Source organism: Rhinocladiella mackenziei (genome assembly GCF_000835555.1).
Source record: "Rhinocladiella mackenziei CBS 650.93 unplaced genomic scaffold supercont1.4, whole genome shotgun sequence".
Lineage (NCBI taxonomy): Eukaryota > Fungi > Ascomycota > Eurotiomycetes > Chaetothyriales > Herpotrichiellaceae > Rhinocladiella > Rhinocladiella mackenziei.
This window is the reverse complement of record NW_013550601.1, coordinates 2820550-2839424: the sequence shown is the minus strand read 5'-3', so window position 1 is coordinate 2839424 and position 18875 is coordinate 2820550. Positions and strand designations below refer to the sequence as shown.

The window sequence follows — 18875 nt, the reverse complement described above, 5'->3', positions numbered from 1 at the left end:
TAATCGCCTCTTGTCTCCGATGGATCTCTTACTTCTTGATTTTAACGATGTTGTTGTTGCTGAGGTATTTCTTGTATGCTTGCTTGTGTTGAGCGACTTTGAGCTGGTTGGCGGTGATGCAAAGAGGACAGCGTGGGCCGATGATCATCGCTTTCTTCGTTGCCAAGTTTGTCTCAATCACTGAACTTCGTCCTCCCCATTGTCCTCCATGATCCGGAATCGAGGTGTTGATGTATCGGGTGCATGTATAGCAGAGCCGTTAATTTGCTGGCATCCAATTTGGGGTACGGACAAGCAGTTGCAGGCGATGAATTTCGGTGGATCGTTTTGGCTTGGGGAACAAGTACTTGCCGTTCTTTAACTTCTTGTCTCTCAGTTTCTTGTAGGTTTTGGCGTGAGTCTTGCAGGTGAGTGCTAAAACAAATCGGTCATCCAGTGGAAGAGCTTGCTGGATCTTGCCCTGGACTTCAGCAGGCATTTTGGACAGTGGATCTCTGGGTTGAATGATCTCATTTTTGAGAATCTGGGGGGTTAGGTGAGTTTATGTGCCACAGAGAGAGAGACGAACATACTGACCACGTCATCAAATTGGACCAGTCTGTTCACAGGCGTCGCTTTCTTCATCCGGCTTGCGATCTTGTTGTTCTTCATCACCGTCGAGATCGCCTTCTCAAGGGCTCTATTGTACCTTTCCAGCACATTTTCGGCCTGAGCAATCCTGTTTGAAGTCAGTCACAGCCGAGTTGAATCAAATCCAAGCTGGCTTGCTCACTCGGCTGGACGGGGGGGTAGATTCGCCATTGTTGCAAGCTGGAGGTGAAAGACCTGTAATGATCATCAGATGGATGATGACAATCAAAGGCTTTGAGAGGTGAGACTGACCCTCAAGATGAAAGAAGGGGTCAGGTTTGCCAATAGGAAGAAGAGCTCAACTGACCAAAGACGGTAACGGAGAAGAGAATGAGAGTATGTCTGATCAAAATCAAGTGCCTAGTCTTAGGAAGAGGGCTTTGGATCACTATATGTGGGTTTCACCTCTTTCAAGACGATGAAGTGCATCAGAATCACATCGATCAACTGGTTGAGCGCGATCTATGCTCATTCGACGTCTTCCGGTAGGGCATGGAATGGAAGCGGTCAATCCCACCGGCCATTGAAATTGCATTTGGGCTTATTTTCAAGCATTTCGCATTCAATGCCGTGGGGAATATTGGACATTGCCCTTCGAGGCCCCCTGGGTGTCTAGATGCGCTCCATCGTGTCAGATCACGTGGAAGGCCGAGGCCGTGGTCACGTTCCTCCACATTGTCGATCGCTGGGAAAAATGATGTCATGGCCATTTTCCCCAGGCGTGAACAGGCCAAAAAGGTATCTTTGCTCGGATTGTATGACCGCATCAATCAAGTCATACTAGGGGAAGAGTAAAGAAAAAAAGAACGAAAAGAGAAGAGAAATCCACCACTGGATGTCGTTCGAACAGTCAGTCTATGGTCATTATCTCATTTCATACCGGCCTGCGTATCACAAAAGTCCGACTTTCAGGCTCCTCTCGGCTACTATCGATTCTCAGTGCCTGTGCTGGTCCAACAGTTTAATCAAAGGCCTATTCACCGTCACTGGCTTTGTCCTCCGATTCCTTTATCACAACTGAATCAAGAGCTGTCCTACTACCCCTTACTCGATCTAAACTGAACTGATCTTTTCCTTTTGCTTTCTCTTGCAAACAATCCCCGAAGCGGAATCTGGTGTCCATTCTCCAACAGTCTCAAAATGTCCTCCCTTGATCCAACTGCGTTCCCACGACCATCTCAGCAAACAGACTTGAACCAGGCTTTCAACCCTGCCTCAAAGGCCTCTGCTGAGAAATCCACCTCCCATGATGCCTCCTCGACCTCGCCTAAAATCACCGACTACCGCTCCCCGCACGACGTTCCCTCTCAGCATAGAGAGGCAGCCAGACCCTCAGCCCTAGGATCTGGAGATCGTGGTCCTTTAACCGAGAAATTGATTCCCGAATCTGACGCTCAGAACTATTCAAAAAGCAATAGCAATGTGGAGGGCGAGCAGATGCGGGCGCCAGGGGAAGGTGAGGTGGCCAACGCTGTGCGGACTGGAGGTGGAGGAGGTTATGAAGAGCAAGAGAGTCTGACACAGAATTTTGGGAGAAAAGAGGCAGGACATGAACGTGAGTTGCATAGACGAGGGAAAAGAACAGGGAAGGAGATCGAAGAAGAGGCGAACGAGGACTGGACAGGCAAGAAGGCTGATATTGCCAGTGCTTTGGGTAATGGGAGAGATGGACGCGACGATATTAGCAGACCTAGGATTGTTCTTGCTGCGGAGGAATGAAGAATGCTTATAGGAGGAAACAAGATGCATGTTTGAAGATACCCAGAAGGTCGTCGGTTGGGCAAGTGAGCGACTCAATGTGACGATGTATGTTAAACTCGTCAACGGTGTAAGCTGCTGATCTCTTATCCGTATCAATAGGCACCAATTTCTATGTCTTTGCTCATAAATCTCCGTCAATCGTTGTTCCCTCTTCGCACGCATACCATTCGAGGCTTATGCCCAAAAGATCCATGACAACCTTCCCCAACCTTCCAGTTTCACGGTCTCGATCGCCCTCCGAAGAAAGTAGTCCATGGCCCCGAAGGTTTGAAGTGGTGCACGCAAAAATACTGTCAGATACCTTTTCCAAAGCGAGCGAAGGCACAATATCATCGACATGCGGTAGTTTCTCTTTGAGTTGTGCCAGCTGCCTTTGTGGCCGGATGCGGGCGTATGGGTGACGACAATCGAACATGTCCCCGAATCTGGGATTATTCATCTGGGAGAAAATCGACCAAGAAAATGGATTATCCATATCACTCGATATCGCCTTAAATGATCTTTCTGGAACTGGTCACCAACCACGGATAACGAAATGGGAATGTCGGTTTACCTTTTTCCAATGTCGGGCTCAGCGTTGCTTACCTCTCGATTCATGCAGGTAGAGGATGTGATCTGATGGTTGAATACCACAAATCTACCAGGCAAAGATGTCACTATACAGCCTACATTTTCTTAACCTTCGGACATGTCTTCATCTCCTGTACTCCGGTCCTCAACAGAAAGTATCTAAATGGGCAATGAAGGTGCAGCTGGTTGTCCCAGGAATTGGAGCATAAAACGGGACATCATATTCGACGCCCACAGGGCCTCAATAAAGGGATGCATGCCGTTTCAACGTCAAACCCTTCATCCTCGCCCTCTCCGTCTTAGTGTCCACATAAACGCTGTCACCCGAAGCACGCCTTCAGAACCGGCAACTGATGTCCACCGTGCCGGGACAAGTGAGACACGAGAATCGAGACTTTCGAGGCATATATGCGGGGAGATGTCATACAGAGAATCATGACGAGATCAGCGGAGCGAGGGAGGATGCTTTTCCGTGCCGATTTATGTGCGCCCAACCGGGAATGGGGGAGCAAAAATCATTTTCGGTACACTGGCCAACCCCCGGTGCAATACGCCGGTATATTCAGGAAGCTGAGGACTCGATGCTTCTTCTCTTTCGTATTCAAGAAGTTAACATCGATTGCATTCAACCAAAAAAGGAATTCCCGCCCCTTAGAGTCTGTACTGCTCTCCACCTTAAATCCAAGTTTGAGTTAATCCCCTTAGCAGCGGGCCACTTTAACTTCTCCGCCTCATCTACATCTTGTTAGCTTTGCTGTCGCCATTTTCGAGAAGGGACTCTGTGGATAAGATACAAACCTGAGCAGAATCATGAGCGTGAACCAAAAGAGCATCAGCGTTACTCATCCCTGATCTGGATGTGCTGCCACCAAAACACTCCGCTGCATATAAAGCCCCGTGGAAACAGCTCAATAAAACCTCAATCAGGAGTCCGTTTTGACCGAGGTACAGTGAGTAATGCAAGTATCACAGAGGTATTCTTAATATTAGTCTTCCTTTAGCGGTGACGACCTAGAGCTCGCCTCGCAGACGCTCATTGGACGTCCATTCTACGCGATCTCTTCCCTCTCCTCAAGACTTTCCTCTTCTTATATCCTGCATCGTTACCGACGATCCATAATGCGCTGAATTTCCTCAGCCGTTGGCTTACTGACAAACATGTCCTCAATCCCACCCACTGTGGACAGACCAGGACTAGAACCCCCGAAGCGTCGCAGGAGGTTATTTTTTCCGGGGGTCCACGTTCTGTGAGTGTGAGCAATAGGTCCCCACGCTGCGATCGTTTCTGTCAACTCTCTCCCACTCAAGATCATTGATTACACTTCTCGCCATCGACATTGGCTCTCTGCCCCAAGGAAAGTAGATAGATCTGAATCCTGGTTGCGTACGCCCAGCCACAATTTCGCCAACTACGACTTGGGCTGGTCACGGGCCGTGTTCTCGTCCGCCGTCGCGGTGTCGAACATTCAGGTCCTCGTCGATGACAGTGCCTCCGTTGGTGGTACCATCAACCACATTCTGCGTGCGGCCCAGATAGTAGTTGGGCATGATCAGGCCGGCCAGCAAAGGGATCACTGAAAGACAGAGTGCAGTCAGGAACATGGGTCGAACGGTGTCGGTGAAAGCACGGATACCGGCCTCGCGCGTTTCCGTGCCCCAGGCAAACCGCGTGCGCGCCTTGGTGCCGCTGCCGTAGAATACGAGAGCGTCTTGCCGCGACAGCCCTTGATCTAGCAGATTGTTCATGTACGTGTTGGTATGCATGCTCGAAGAGATGGTCGAGCCGACGGACGAGCAAAGTCTGGCCCATAGCAAAAGTTGGGAAAAGATGCTGGCCAGGTCCTGGTGTCTGTCTCTTCGAGTTGCAGACTTGACTAGAGTTCCGCTTTGTTTCCTTCCTCTCAAATTGGGGGCTCTGCTTTGAAGCGGGTATCGCGGGGCGGAACCTCTTCTGCCCTCGGGCTAAGATACTGAAAGCACGTTTTGGCGGAGATGTTGACTCCTTCACGCTGAACATTTCTGATAATGGGGAGCACTTCAGCTGCTCATACGTGTGCGACAAGGATGGGGGGCGATGGATTCCGTTTCGCGGGAGAGATGAGCTTGGCCGACCGCTCTCGTTTCAAAGCTCGGAGGCCGGCTGGCGAGAAATTCCCAGTACAGGTAGGTCAGATCAAGTGCAGGGATCGGATACAAGAAAGGAGGGTTCTTCTCGTCCAGGACACCGGTGCTGGTCCCGTTGGAGGTGGTTGGAAGCATCCTTGCGTGGAATATCAGCATTGTAGGCTGTGATACCAGCTCGAATCGTTTCCTTGATATCCTCAGGAGAGACTTGCGGAAATTCTGGCATCTTGGTAGGAATGACACGTCGGTGACTGATCCTACAATATAGATTGAACATGTGTGCTTACACCACTGTCTATGAGAAGCCCTTTGAATCCTCGGACTCTTTACTATAGACTTGAGGTCTTCCTTATTGCCGGGAATCTGGTTCCCCATAAATCCCACATCAACCCAGTATTTTTCTCGCGTGCTTGCGCTTTGGTGATCAAGGCTGGGAGATATTTCGGCGCATCTTTGGCTTGGAAGATGTTACTGGACACTACGCCCATAAAGTTGGCGACTGGTACTCCGATAGTCGTGAGCATCATACGCCTATTCTTATCGGCAATGTTGTTGTTGTACCAGATATCAAGGATGACGCTCGGAGCGCTGGTTCCACAGGCCATCATAAAGCAGGCAAAGTAAGCGACATTCACTTGCGTAGTAACATCGACAGCCGAGAAAATGACGAATCCAATGCAAGTAAAGGCAAACCCCAGCGCAACGAACGGGAAGCGGAGTCGAGTAAAGTCGGAACAGAAGGCTAAGATGAGCAACATCGCGGCGCCGGAAATGTTTGGCGCGACCGTGTAAAGGTTCGTCTTGACTGTCGAATAGCCAAGGCGCTTTACAATAACAGGCAAGAATAGTGATATCGATTGTAACGGGACTCCGAGGCAGACTTCAATGCCCAGGATAATCCACTTGGATTCGGTAGAAAGCTAGCTGCTTCTCCTCAGGCGTTAGGAATTTCGCGCTTTGTGCATCATATGGCAGGTACCAAAATGCGAAGATGGCGAAAAGCATTGAACAACCTCTCTCGATGACAAAGAGATGCCTCCAATTAGCGAGACTGCCGGATTTAATTTGGAAAACTCCGTAAGAGAGGAAACCGCCAAATGCCGAGGCGATCGAGGAAGCCGCATAAAAGATCGCTAGCCGACGGGCGAGCTCTCCTCGCCGATAGAATGTCGTTTGGTAGTAGATGACCAGAGGGAAGGAGGCCAATTCTGCCATTCCGAGAAACCATCGCAAAGCAAGAAGACCAGCAAAATTGTAGGCGGCAACCACCATCAGTGTGAAGAAGCCAAAGCTGAGCATCATGATAGGCAGAACCCTGCTTGGACCAAACTTCTTGCCCGCGATACCGAGGAAGGGGGCTGTGAGCATATATGGGACTAAGAAGACGGAAAGGATGATGTTGTAGTCATCCCCAGTGAGACCCCAAGTTTTCTCAAGGTCCGCAGTTTTTGCATTTCCGAGATTTGACTTGTCCAAAGAATTAAAGAGGTACATGACCGCCAGGGTGGGGAGGATGCGAAGATCGAATTTCCTCACAAGACGCCTTTTGGCGGCGGGGTCGATGGCTACGCTGGCAGAGATTCGTCGAGTCTCTCCAGCTGCAGAAACAGTCATGACTCCATCTTCCAGGACTTTGATGTCCTTTCCATTACCAATTGGGACAATATTGATGTTTTTGCTGCTTTCGATCGACATTTTTGATCACGTAAAATCTGAAGAGATCCTCTGGGTGGATAAGCAGCTCGATATAGCCAGGCTTTAAGGGCGGTGCAATATGTTATTGAATTGTGTTGCTGGATAGAGTGAGATCCTCGTTGTGGACCGGAGCCCTTTTTAATAATGCCAGATGGCGGAAGGGTACGTGGTTGGTGGTTCGGTGCTCAGTTCTATCGGCGAGGCTGAGGAAGAAAAGTGGGGCTCTGGTTGCCCGAAACGCCAATGCCCAGCAGCTAGAGTACACCCTTGGCCAAGATAATATACCAGAGGCTGCGGGCGGCCAGCAGAGATTACTTTCATCTTCTCTCGGCCATTGCTGTCAGGTCTGTTGGCCGCAGCAGGTTTCTGTTCCCGCTTCTACTCCCCAGACCTGTCAACGCCGATATAAACTCCCAGATTTCCCCTACGCGCAAGTCCCAGCAATGGCCAATTCGTTTCCTGTTCTCTCTGTCGGAACATTGTTGTATCCCTCATGGAGCATGATCAGAAAAATATTGAAATGGACAACATGGCAGCGGCATGAGACGTAGTAATTTCACAGGCCGTAGTAGGTCTAATTCTTTCTCTGGCATTGAAGATATTTAGCAGCCTTCCGCCTTGCTGCATTGAGGTCGTACTTACATCCAGGACTTTATAATTCAGCGCTATCCTTGGGCGATTTCGGGTCCATTTGTTCTATAAGTTCATGTGTGTGTTGATCCGCGCAGCTGCGAACATGGTACCCCATTTCGACCCATACACGACAACGACAGACCGATAAATCAGGATGCACCTCAGATGGCACGTTCGGTGGACAACCGTGGGATTCAAATCCAATTCCAAGAAACACAGCGCCTTTCTTTTTACCCCCTCCCTCCCATGCTTCTGGGCTCCTTCGTAGTAGATCTTCATCCTTCTCAAATTCCGATGACGTGGGTATCCGGGATTTGCACATCGGTCTTGCACATGTGGGATCCTTTACTTTAGGGACACTCCTAGATATAGAAACCCCATGCTACGCAGCAACCGGTCAGCTACCGAGGGCTGTTCAGAAACCAGCCCCACAGCTCCGCAGCCGAGACGCCAGTATACGGCACTTTCACCGAAGACGCCATTGAGATCGGTGAGCTTGAGGATGCCAGAGAGTCAGAGGATAACAAATTCATATGAATAAATCTGAAACGTTTCTGGCATGTTTTGGTGATCATTGCATTGGGCTATTATTTCGTCGCTTGCTTTGATTCGACTCTGATGGCGTCGAGGCACCCGATGATTATTTCCAGCCGCTTTTTGGTCGGCATTGGAAGGAAGTCGGTATTCTTAGTGTCGGCTGCCATTTTCGATCAGCCACGTGGTCGTATGCCCTTGCCGGGAGTATCGAGAGCTTCATTGCAGCAAGAACACTCTGTGGTTTAGGAGCTGGAAAGACTATGTCCATGAACTTGATCATCGTGAGCGATCTCGTTCGCATCGAGCATCGTTGGGTGTTCCGGTCTCATATCATCTCGCGTTTGGCCTAGGACCGGCCTCGGGGGCTACTCCTAGTAACTGGCTATGCGACAGTTTGAGTTGGAGATGGGCTTTCGGGATTCAGGTTCTCCTTATCGGTGTTTGCTTTGTCATGGCCGCCCTGTTTACACCATCAAACCTTGGATCGATGCTCATCAACACCGGCGACGGTGGTGCCTGGATTGCCCTCAAGAACTCTGACAATTTGGGTTCGTTGTCTCTAGTCATCACTGTCACCTCGCTGACCCTTGCACTCAGCTTCGAAGGCAACATATTCCCCTGGACATCATCGGTGGTCACTGCATGCTTTGTCATTTTCGACGTAGTGGGATGTGGGTTCGTCTACATCGAGACGAAGGAAGAACAACCACTGGTGCCATTGCATTTGCTCAGCAAACCACCGATTACCAGCATGGTCTTTGCGAATTTACCGGGAGGTATCGCTTCTAACGCCATCTTATTCAATTTGCCACACTTCTTCCAGACCGTTCTGCTGACATCTGCGCCCGGCTCAGGCTTTCGATTGGCATTGCCTAGTCTGATTGGATCATTTGCTGGCATGCCGTCGAGATACAACATGACATATACCAGACGGTTGAAGCCGACGCTGGTGGCTGGGGCCTTCATATATCTTGTTGGGTCCATTGCTATTTCCTCCATCACCACGAACACTTCCAAGATCATGAGCTTGATCCTCATCGCTGAAGTACCGCTAGGATAAGGCCTTGGTTTCCCCAATACCATGATGACGGCTCTGGCAGTTTCGGATCAGGCACACCAAGCCGTGATGACGACCACCATCGGCTTGCGGAGGAATTTAGGGGTCGTCCTGGACGCGTCTCTTTCTAGGTTTGCCTTCCAAAAACGGCTTGATTGCAAGTCTGAAGAGGTATGTTACGGGGCCACAGCGTGACGAAGTGATTCGTACGGTACGGTTTTCGGTAAAGTCCATAAGATTTCTCGCACACCCTATGAGAGGACAAGTTAACATTTCCGTTCGCAATAGTAGCATCAGCGCTTATGGCCATCCTCGTTGCCGCGTCCGACTGCCACGACTGCGAAGGCGAAGGTAGATAGTAGCAAACGCTGGAGAGTAATCTGTACTAGTATATCAGACCTGTCAGATATTGAGATCACTTCACGACTCAATTTGATCCATTTTCTTTAAAACCACGTGAGACAAGCAGCGAAAATCAGTCAAACCCTTACGCAAGTTTAGTTTAATTTGTATAGAGGTTGTGAACCTTCAATTGTCACTAGCGCTCACCGCAGATGATTATCACATGTCCTAATCCACCTAGACCGTAGCTCCCAGAATGTCACAGGCTTCTCATGCGCTGCGCACCGCAGTTATCGAATGGGGAACCCCAGAGATGTTGGAGAACTCCGGACATTGTTTCTGTTCATTTGTTTCCCTTGCGTGCGATGTGGGTATAGATAGTAGGAAGAAAGGATGGAGAAAGCTGAGCTGAAAGGGAATCGTGGATTTTATCAGGAGAGATGTGGTGATTGCAGATGGGAGGTTGGACCAAGAGAGATGACGGCATGGTCGTGCTCGTCGTTGCGGCCTCACTCGAGGTTCGGTCGTGTGGCCGGAACTATCGTACATCCAAAGCTTCGTGATAGTAGTATTGGAAGACAGAAAGAATAACACGTCCAGATGTCTATGACTACTTGAACCTCGACCTCCTCCCGTTCTGTAACTCTGCTTCGTGCCTTGCAACAGTATCCTCCCAACAAAAGGTCGCCAATTAGGCGCAACCGTTGTTAAGCTACATCAGGCAGGTTAGCACCCACAATACCCAATTCTACAGATAAAATAAGGGATGTGTACTTACGAGGCGATTTAGCATTTCCTGACAAACTGGGATGCATTGACCACTGACACATGGGCCACAGGTTTCGTGATACTCGCGTACTTGTCTTGCGCAAGGTGTCTGTGCAAGAACTGATGTAGCTAAAAGTCCAAGACCGAAAGCCATGGTGATTGTCCAATTGAAGATTTGCATACTGAATTGTAGGTGGGCAGGCGGTTGTAAGCTGACAGACCTCATTTACCATCCTTATATAGCATTATCCTTCAAACTTGTTCCCTGTCTGGTCCTTTGCTGTGCTATCTTAACCCTTCTGTTAGTGTGATCTGACTCTCTCTAGTTTTAGACTAAGAAGATACAGGGGCCGAGTGATCAGGGAAGCTAGTTTGCATCCACCCTTCCGATATTGCATGTTTTCAACGTCTTTTCCTTGCCTGCAAGCTCAGATAGACACGTTATTATTTCCTTGTCGTGCAATGGGCGGCTAAGTCTCGTTTGAGCTTCAAGCATCATGCTATCAACTCTTCGTCTCATACCTATATGTTACTTTGACAATACAAAGATACTGTCAATGCGAGTGGAGATGGTTGAGAAATTTGGGTGGATGATCGGCCGACCTTTTGCCTTCAACAGAGCACATTGCCACCTCATTGACATTCCCCGTGATTGAAGTACCAATAATGGGCAGTGTTCAGCTGCGTGCCATTGACAGGTGTTTGGAAATGGGATTTGAAAGCTAGTGATGTTGCATCCGTGTGGGGATAGCACTCTTGGGCGTAGAGGTGAACAACAGAGCAGCTCACAAAACTGGGGAGCTGGAGAAGGGGACGCTGGAGACTCGTGTTGAGTTTCCTCCGTACTGTATGGCCATCACCTGGGCCTTATGCAGCCAACGTGGCTCATCCATTCCTGACGCAGCAGAATCTGGAGATGATGTGGGTGGGTTTCTGGTCTGGTACTGAGTATAAGTAACCCCCTAGGGATGATCCTGCGGGCTTATCGAAGAGATTCGAATACATAGCTGCTTAGTACAAACCGAACGAAATTCAGCTTCTCCTGTCTTCCGATGATGGACGTGTTCAATTAGTAGAAATATGGTATCACATCACCAAACAGTGTCCAGCCAGACTCACAGAGAAGTTTGCTGTGAATTGGTCTGACTTTTGCAGGTTTGATGAAGGGGCAGCTATTTTGACTGGCACCCTCGAGGGGGTCTTTTAGTATGGTGTCGTCTTGCCGCCGTCATTCACCCAAATGTGTGGTTCTCAAGGTTCAACACCTCTCGAACTGGTGGAGTGGATACGCAACCGGGTGGCTGCAGGTCGTCAGGTTCCTGAATCGAACCGCAGATGTGGCATACGCACGCGCCCTCACCCTTCCTCCCTCACACACACATACACATCGCTCGACACATAACCCGCAGTAAATATAACGTCTCCTTTTACAATCCGATGTGTGCAGATACCTGTATTTGCCTTCTCTCCTGCTTTGCCCATCTCGTTTGGGCGATCTTTCACCTTTCTGCCAGAGGAATGTGTCCACAAGTCTAGCATTCTCGCTGAGCTAGGAGATAGCTATTGTTGTCCCACGATGCCCATTGGGCTCGTATCCTACCTCTTTCTGCCTGCGAGCTTTTACCAAAAGTCCCGACCATCTACCCACTTGCTGTCCTCCATTAACCACTGCAACTAGTCTCAACTGACGTGTAGATCAAACTCAAATCGATGTGGTTGCTTCCAACAAGGCGTACTTCAACCTTGGCGAGGGCATGGCAGTCAAAATTACTAGGGTGTTAGGTTGCTGCTGGAGGTTGTGCAGGGCACACGCGGTAGTGGTCAATAGTTTGTTGGAGTAAGGTTTTTACTGTCTCATCATCATCACCATCATCATCAGAGCGAAGATTATGAGACATTTCTGTCATTAGATTACATAGAACATCATATGGTTTATTTGACCCACGACAAGACGCAGTGGACACGCAGCTATGCAATCTGTCGACATCGACTTCGCCGCCGGTGCAGATCAGGAGGAAACGACCTATCCTCCACGAGCATTAGGGCCTTTCCCACAAGATCCATGTCCTAACCACAGTAGGCTCCCTGTGAAAGTTGATGTGGGTAACATTGCGGAGCTTTGATGTTTCGTGACGGTGCTGGGAGGTGAGGGTTGCAATTGACACCGCAACCTGGAATTGGGGTCGAGGCCTAGGGCCGACAGTCACGGGCATAGCCGCGAAAACATCAAAGAAGGCTAGTGTGGGCAGATTGGAGACGAGGGAGGGCGAGATGGGGAAATGGAAGGACAGCAGTAGGAAATGGTTGCGTAGGGATCAGCTTTGTTGAATAGTCAACAGAAGCTAGGGGCCAGAGGACGACAGCGTTGGGAGATCATGAGGATATTGATGTTGATGAAAGCAACGAGGAGGTAAATCTGTCCCATATATCTTCGATGTTGGACTTTCGGTTCGGCACTGTTGACCAATTTGGGTGGAAGCGGTAGACGACAAAAGGCCAGCCCAGAAGTTTGTACGCCCCAACGATACTGCATTTGAGAAACCTTCACACTTAGTCTGGTCATTAGGCCCCCACTGAGGGCGAGTCATGGCGAGAGGACAAGGCGGCATCACCTTTTTCCGGACCGGGGTGAGCCGCGAACAGTGAGCCTAGTTGTGAGAGGGTCGTCCACAGGATGTAAGGGTACCTCAAATCCCTAGTAAGATGAAGGCTTTTCATGTACCTTTCCATCCACTTTGCCTCCCTTGCATAGTTGGGCCCTTGAGGTGTGTTGATGCTTTTCTAGAGAGCTCGCTTTTCAACGCCTTTTTGCACTCAGTCTTGGTGTTGTGGCGTGTCAGACCCTCTCCGGCCTCTGTAGTCCTCCTGCCGCCTCATGGCCTCGCTGCGGACCCCTTCAGCACCTTCCTGACACTCTGTGAGTCCCCTACGAGCCCTGAATGAATCCTGGCTCTTTTTCTTGGCTGTATATCGCAGTCAGTGCATTTTCTTGCCCCTGCCAGTGCTAGAGGTGCTGTAGACGCCGGAATCTCGATTGGTAAGGCCTCAAGTATTCACAACCGTTCTGCTTGATGGCCAGTGCAGCGTTACCGTTTATGGGATCCACGGAGACACGCATTGAACATTTTGATCGAGCTGAACCAGTTTTGTCGTTATTCTGGACGTATACTTTCCTCTCCTTGCCAAACATCTTTGTCGCGTTTCTCCAGGAGGTTTAAGCACCGACAACGCGAGCCGAGTGCCGAATAGTATGCGGCATATATATCATATATTTCTCTCCATTGTGGAACTTTGTTGGAAGGTTTCAATTTCAAGTCCGTCTATTGCCAACAGGCGACTTGGATGGAGAGGAGTTTGGAAGACAGAAGAGAGTTAAGACAACTCTTCTTAAACGGAATTCGGGGGTAATACCAAATACCTTGCGACAGCTTATTTCTTAAATCGCTTGGCAACGCGTCCCGACTCTGAATCTGATAAGTCTGGATCTGAATGAGTTCCATTCACCTGGTGCCAAACATTTGACTGGAGAAGTTCTTTTGCAGCGGGACGACCCGCACTTTCCCACGCAACCATCTTTCTCAGCACATCGGCTACAGAAGCCGGGCGAGATCTCAGATTGCGGACAATCTCTTTATGTGTCGTGTCGTTCACGCCTTTCTCCCATTTACACGGTTCTTGGAAGAAAAGCTGATACCCAGAAAGGCCCATGGCCCAAATATCGACTCGACAATCATAAGGTTCCTGCTCTGAATCATCTTTTGGGTACTTGAGCTTGAGAATTTCTGGGGCAAGGTATGAGATGGTGCCGCAGTAGTGATCAAGCGATGTGGTGTCGAAGGTGGCGCTCCCATAGTCAATGATGATGGCGTGGACAGGATGGTAGGAGACCATCATCATATTTGTAGGCTTGATATCTCGGTGCATGATTCCATGGTGATGAAGATGCGCTAGTCCCTCCAGAACCTGCTGAAAAGCAGAAAGACGGACATCATAGAGTTGGTTCGACAGGGTCAAGTCGACAAAGGTTTGTCTGGCGAGGGGAGAGTGGACCAGATACACATCGTTGATTTTCGATTTCCCTGTTCCATATTCATCTCCTCCCGAGTACAAGTCGGCCATCAAATGGCACAGATTTGGCTGTCCTTGCTTAGCCAATCGAAAGACTTCAGACTCATAATTGAACTTACATGGTCCCCTATCTTCTTGTAGATTCGAATCTCCAGCTGGATTCTCGCAACAGTCGCCGGCGTACGTCTGACGCGTTTGATGGCTACGGCCCGACCGGTGGATTGCTCAAAACCAGCGGAAACGATCCCACTGGTGCCGGAAGCAAATGGGGAGTGAATCGTAAATCCATGAAGTTCAAAATGGTGTTCCTGGGGCGTAAGCTCAAGCGACATGGGGGGGATGTCGTTGTTGGGATGCCGTTTTGTCAGGAGATCTCCAAGCTTCTCCCGGTAACTGGTTTCATTCAATCCTGTAAATTCTAAATTGTAAGATAAATTGCCGAAAGAGAGAGCGGTGCGAATCGAGCCCAGCACGCGTTGCGAACCCTCTAGTCTCTCGAGGCCGTTGACCGTGACGACTTTTCCCTTGCTAACGACCAGCATCAACGCTCCATTTTTGGCATGATGTACTAGACGAGCATGCCGGCCATGGACACGATGCTTGTTCTTCTGCAGAGTCAACAGAAAGTCCACGCCGCCATTTGGGAGGTCCTTTCTGCCACTTCCAACAACCCATCCGAGCTCAGGGTGATTGGCAATCAGATCGAGGCTGAGCCTATAATATCCAATCAGGACCTGACTAGGTTCATTTTTTGTGCCATTCGAGGTGTCACTACCATCCCATTCGGGAGAAAGTTGACGTTTGGAATCTTCCACGAAGATGTACTTTCGCGCATGAGGGTTCCATGCAGGGTCAAGCCTCATGCGCTCGGCAATTGAGTGGAACGCGAGGATTGCAGGGCGATTTACGGGGATCAGGCGGGCAAAGTCGCCTTGCAGCCTTGCGTTTGTTCTCGGGCTAAAGTGGTTCTCGAGGATCACCGTATCTGGAGTGCTTGGCAATGTTCCAGAATGATCTTCTTCCTCATTGGCCATGGGGAAGTCATTGAAAAGGGTCGGTGTCACGGAGATTCTCCTGGGTTTTTTCGCGGCTTATATATAAAATGCTTTGGCCCCCCCTCCCAAAAAAAGGCGTCAAGTTGCAAATAGGCAGAAGCTGCACGAGGCGTCAGCCGGATCATCTCAAAAATACCGGGTCCACATCGGTTGGCACTTTGCTGCGCAGTATATGTCCAGGGAATGAATGAATGAATGAGAGGGGAGCATCGAGGACAGTGATTATGAAATTGCGAATATGTTTGTTCGTACAGGAGACGGAGACAGTTCTGTTGCCCATTTGATTTTCGGCCAAAATCGGAATTTCAGGTTCATTTCTTGGCGTCACGTGATTGAAATATCACGTGATTATTTTCCATTATGCCCCCTTTCAGGGCCTCGTAGCCTTGTCTCCGACCGCCCCTGTACGTGATCTCGATGTGTATCCACCTAGAGACCAGGGTAGGTCTTCAGCATGCACCTATCGAACAATGAGCAGTACCTCTTTACTTGGAAAAGGGTTATCACCCCTATGCAGGATATAGGGGAAGAATAGGAGTTGAAAAGAGGTCTGTTGTCAGACGGCTGGTGCCTAGTGCCAAGAACCCCTATTCTGGTCTATATAGGGGGTGTCCCCCCAAATCCATAGTTGCAATCTACACACGAGTTTTCACCTCTTCTATCCGCATCTCGCTCCGTTCGACACATGTATACATACTGGCAATCTGGCAGGACCAGTTGCTAGAGAGAGAGCATTCTCCATTTGCACCCCAGTTTGACAGCACCCTGCTATCCAAGACATGCCACGGACGACGAGAATACGGCCACCGACTGGTTCGAAGCTATTTTGAACATAGAAGCTCATAAGCTTCACCCTGGTACAGTTTTCCCCTGACAAAGCCACAGCAACCTTTCGTACCCGGAAGACCTACTACGCCTGGCAGGAGACCCGTTTGGCCATTGAATCGAAATTTGGTCTGGCACAAGTACAGAGGTTGCCCATCCGTGGTTTGTCCGAGTGGGATGGCTTTGATCCACTTCGCATCTTCCACTTTCAGACATTGTCGCTGAATGTGCCGATCAAGTCAGAGACGACTACTCATGAAGTAGAAGACAGTGGCAGGAATGAGGTCAATATAACGTACCCAGATCAATTTGTTTTCATCCTTGATGAGAACTTCCAGCATGTGTTTCGACGGCGTCTCATCCTTTCCGTTGGTGATAGAGAATCCGATCTGATTATCAAGGTAGTACTATATGTGTTAGTCAACTCACTAAATCAGGCAAGCCATTCCCACAGACAAAAAAGTCGCTGAGGCAAGAAAAGGACTATGACTTACACGCCCAGGGGTGATGATTCCCCACCCTTTACATATCACCGCCGGGAGAAGATCTTTCTTGTCTTTCTGGTCTTCCTCAGATTCGTAGAAGAACCAACCTGAAGTGATATCTGTCTTTCTGTCGCCGCACATCCAATCCCTCAACGGCATCTTTTCTGGTTTTGCCAGCGGAGACTCTGACATGATAACGGGCCTTAGTGTCGAGAGAGGGCGAGAGGAGGCTTTCGCAACGATACTTGGACCAGATTCCAGCTCGAATCGTTGGAGAATTGTCTCAATCAGGTCAATATGTGGTTGAAATATTTTGTCTGCCAGATGGGTCCATCTTCACACAGCTCTCCATGTATGGCATATCGGACATCTTCATACATCGCAAGCCCTGGACTAGTAGACAAATCTCGGTTGTAACCATCGTTGTAGTATTCAAACTTGCCGTCCTCATGTTTAGAAGTATTTCCCTGCTCATCTGCACTGCAGCGAGGATATTGACTGGCATGAGCATGAATGTCGAACTTGGGGAAAATGCGGTCGTGGTTAGAGCCTTCATCGGAAATTTGTAGCGAGTGGTTGTGCTTTGTATGTTTGCTTCATGGGTTGAAAGGGATGTGAGCAGCCAGCCTAGACTCCAAGTTCCAAATGCTGAGGTTGGACAGGAAGACTTACTCATACTTCTTCGTGAGAAGTGACATCCTCTGTTCACTGTACCGAAGATACATGTCGTAAACATTCTGACATCTTTCTCTGGCCGCCGTCTGCAAATTTTCCCAGTCTTTTTCGATCATTATATCTTCGGGATCGAAAGAGCCAAGAAAGAATGTAAAATGCCCGTAAAACCACATCCAGCGCCGAGGCGGCAGCATATCGAGGAAGATGATTTGTTTTGATGTAGTAGGTTCCCTGGTGCATCATGTTCAACCCACTTTCAGCACGCTGGAAGTGCATGCACGTTGACGTTCTTGAGTCAGGTTTCAAGCTTTCCCTTCACTTCCTTTCACTTTCTCCTGATGAGCCCCAGTGGCACCTCTGAGGCTGGAAACGTCTGCAGTTTGGTAAAAAATGGAGCCATCTCATCCTGGATGAAGTTTCGAACGACCAAGGAATCGGCTGAAAGATAAGTCACCTCATGATCATCGAATCCAGTCTCAACCACTTCCTTAACAGCAGTGACCACCTTGACTGATTCTGGTGTAAGACCTCGCGCTGTCTCGAGCGCTGACAAGTATCTCGAGGACAGCTCCTTTCCCTCTTCTTTTGCTTTGATCTTTTCGGCAGCGTCTTCAAATAGCACCGAGAAAGTCAAGGAATGGATACAACTTCTTCAGGCCGCCAAGTTCGAGCCATGCCTTTGCTAGTTCGCAAAAATCTTTCGGCAAAATACTGCCCACCTGAAGATCCGCACAGGGTTTGAATAACGCCCTCTCGATCGGTGGGTCGACCTGTATGCCATTCTGTTGTAGAATGCGACGGATAAAGTCCTCATCATCCGACACTTGCTGGCAGGCCTTGATCCAGGACTCACGGATCACAGTCCGGAGGTGGCCGGGCTTGGGACGAACGATCGGCTTCCGCGATCCAGACATGTCGACAAATGAAGAAGCGAGAATATTTATCTTATCCCTAAGACTTCGCCAGCAAATCTGGATAGAGATGAAGCTCTTTCCATCCGGGGAGGGATTCTTCTTGCCATGGATTTTGTATTGATTCAGCCCCACTCTGACCTCGCGAGCACGCCCGGTTCTAGAACAGACAGGTTTAGGCGGTGGCTGACATTGTGGTCTATTATAGGCAGAAGAGCTAAACGACGGGCTGGTGCCAAGGGGTCAGCCGAGGGGAATTTGGACATGGTTCGACCATTTTGCAGAGGCGAGTTCGTATTGGCCAGGACGGTACGAGAGGAACTGGGATGTCAGCCTCACTGCCTCGCACCCTGCTCCACATCCCATTTGACTGCAGGTCGCAAGGACACAGACAAATTTCGCGCTGAACGTGGCAGTCTATGGCTTTGTCTGGTGGCAAGGCAGTTTCTTTTAGACACCGCGTACTATATTGAAATATTTCTCGAAAATCTTGGACTTCTTCAGGTGAGGGGGACATGGCAGAAAAGAGAACGGGGAGTCTTTCTTGCGGCAATCACTCCGGATTTGAAATGCATTTGATCGGGGATCTCCTGATGATCTTGATACGTTTGCCTGTGGACCTACGCCTGCTTGAGTATGAAAGAAGACCGAGCAAGAAGATTCCTATGAAGTAAATCCCTAGAGCATCTGAAGTAAGCCCAAGTTCGAAGAGCCCGGGGAAGACATAAGCTCGTACTTC

At 49.4% G+C, this 18875-nt stretch overlaps 9 protein-coding genes across 9 annotated transcripts; 2 read left to right on the top strand and 7 right to left on the bottom strand.

The window, feature by feature from the left end:
* Positions 1-259: 259 nt before the first annotated feature.
* Positions 260-801, bottom strand: Z518_06152 (uncharacterized protein; the record flags this gene model as incomplete). The annotated part of the gene is made up of 3 exons (XM_013416962.1): positions 260-523; positions 577-718; positions 773-801. The coding sequence occupies 3 exons, from the start codon at positions 799-801 to the stop codon at positions 260-262; spliced, it is 435 nt and encodes a 144-aa protein (XP_013272416.1).
* A 969-nt stretch (positions 802-1770) lies between these two features.
* On the top strand, positions 1771-2349 carry Z518_06151 (uncharacterized protein; the record flags this gene model as incomplete). Its single annotated transcript, XM_013416961.1, has 1 exon — positions 1771-2349. The coding sequence occupies one exon, from the start codon at positions 1771-1773 to the stop codon at positions 2347-2349; it is 579 nt and encodes a 192-aa protein (XP_013272415.1).
* Positions 2350-4386: 2037 nt separating this feature from the next.
* On the bottom strand, positions 4387-4725 carry Z518_06150 (uncharacterized protein; the record flags this gene model as incomplete). Its single annotated transcript, XM_013416960.1, has 1 exon — positions 4387-4725. The coding sequence occupies one exon, from the start codon at positions 4723-4725 to the stop codon at positions 4387-4389; it is 339 nt and encodes a 112-aa protein (XP_013272414.1).
* A 689-nt stretch (positions 4726-5414) lies between these two features.
* Z518_06149 (uncharacterized protein) lies at positions 5415-5843 on the bottom strand (the record flags this gene model as incomplete). Its single annotated transcript, XM_013416959.1, has 1 exon — positions 5415-5843. One exon carries the CDS (start codon positions 5841-5843, stop codon positions 5415-5417), a length of 429 nt encoding a protein of 142 aa, XP_013272413.1.
* Positions 5844-5967: 124 nt separating this feature from the next.
* Positions 5968-6780, bottom strand: Z518_06148 (uncharacterized protein; the record flags this gene model as incomplete). The annotated part of the gene is made up of 1 exon (XM_013416958.1): positions 5968-6780. The coding sequence occupies one exon, from the start codon at positions 6778-6780 to the stop codon at positions 5968-5970; it is 813 nt and encodes a 270-aa protein (XP_013272412.1).
* A 1012-nt stretch (positions 6781-7792) lies between these two features.
* Positions 7793-9010, top strand: Z518_06147 (uncharacterized protein; the record flags this gene model as incomplete). The annotated part of the gene is made up of 3 exons (XM_013416957.1): positions 7793-7903; positions 8043-8137; positions 8197-9010. The coding sequence occupies 3 exons, from the start codon at positions 7793-7795 to the stop codon at positions 9008-9010; spliced, it is 1020 nt and encodes a 339-aa protein (XP_013272411.1).
* A 4536-nt stretch (positions 9011-13546) lies between these two features.
* On the bottom strand, positions 13547-15219 carry Z518_06146 (uncharacterized protein; the record flags this gene model as incomplete). Its single annotated transcript, XM_013416956.1, has 2 exons — positions 13547-14254; positions 14305-15219. 2 exons carry the CDS (start codon positions 15217-15219, stop codon positions 13547-13549), a joined length of 1623 nt encoding a protein of 540 aa, XP_013272410.1.
* An 842-nt stretch (positions 15220-16061) lies between these two features.
* On the bottom strand, positions 16062-16742 carry Z518_06145 (uncharacterized protein; the record flags this gene model as incomplete). Its single annotated transcript, XM_013416955.1, has 3 exons — positions 16062-16286; positions 16365-16472; positions 16560-16742. 3 exons carry the CDS (start codon positions 16740-16742, stop codon positions 16062-16064), a joined length of 516 nt encoding a protein of 171 aa, XP_013272409.1.
* A 1094-nt stretch (positions 16743-17836) lies between these two features.
* On the bottom strand, positions 17837-18139 carry Z518_06144 (uncharacterized protein; the record flags this gene model as incomplete). Its single annotated transcript, XM_013416954.1, has 1 exon — positions 17837-18139. One exon carries the CDS (start codon positions 18137-18139, stop codon positions 17837-17839), a length of 303 nt encoding a protein of 100 aa, XP_013272408.1.
* Between the last annotated feature and the right edge of the window lie 736 nt (positions 18140-18875).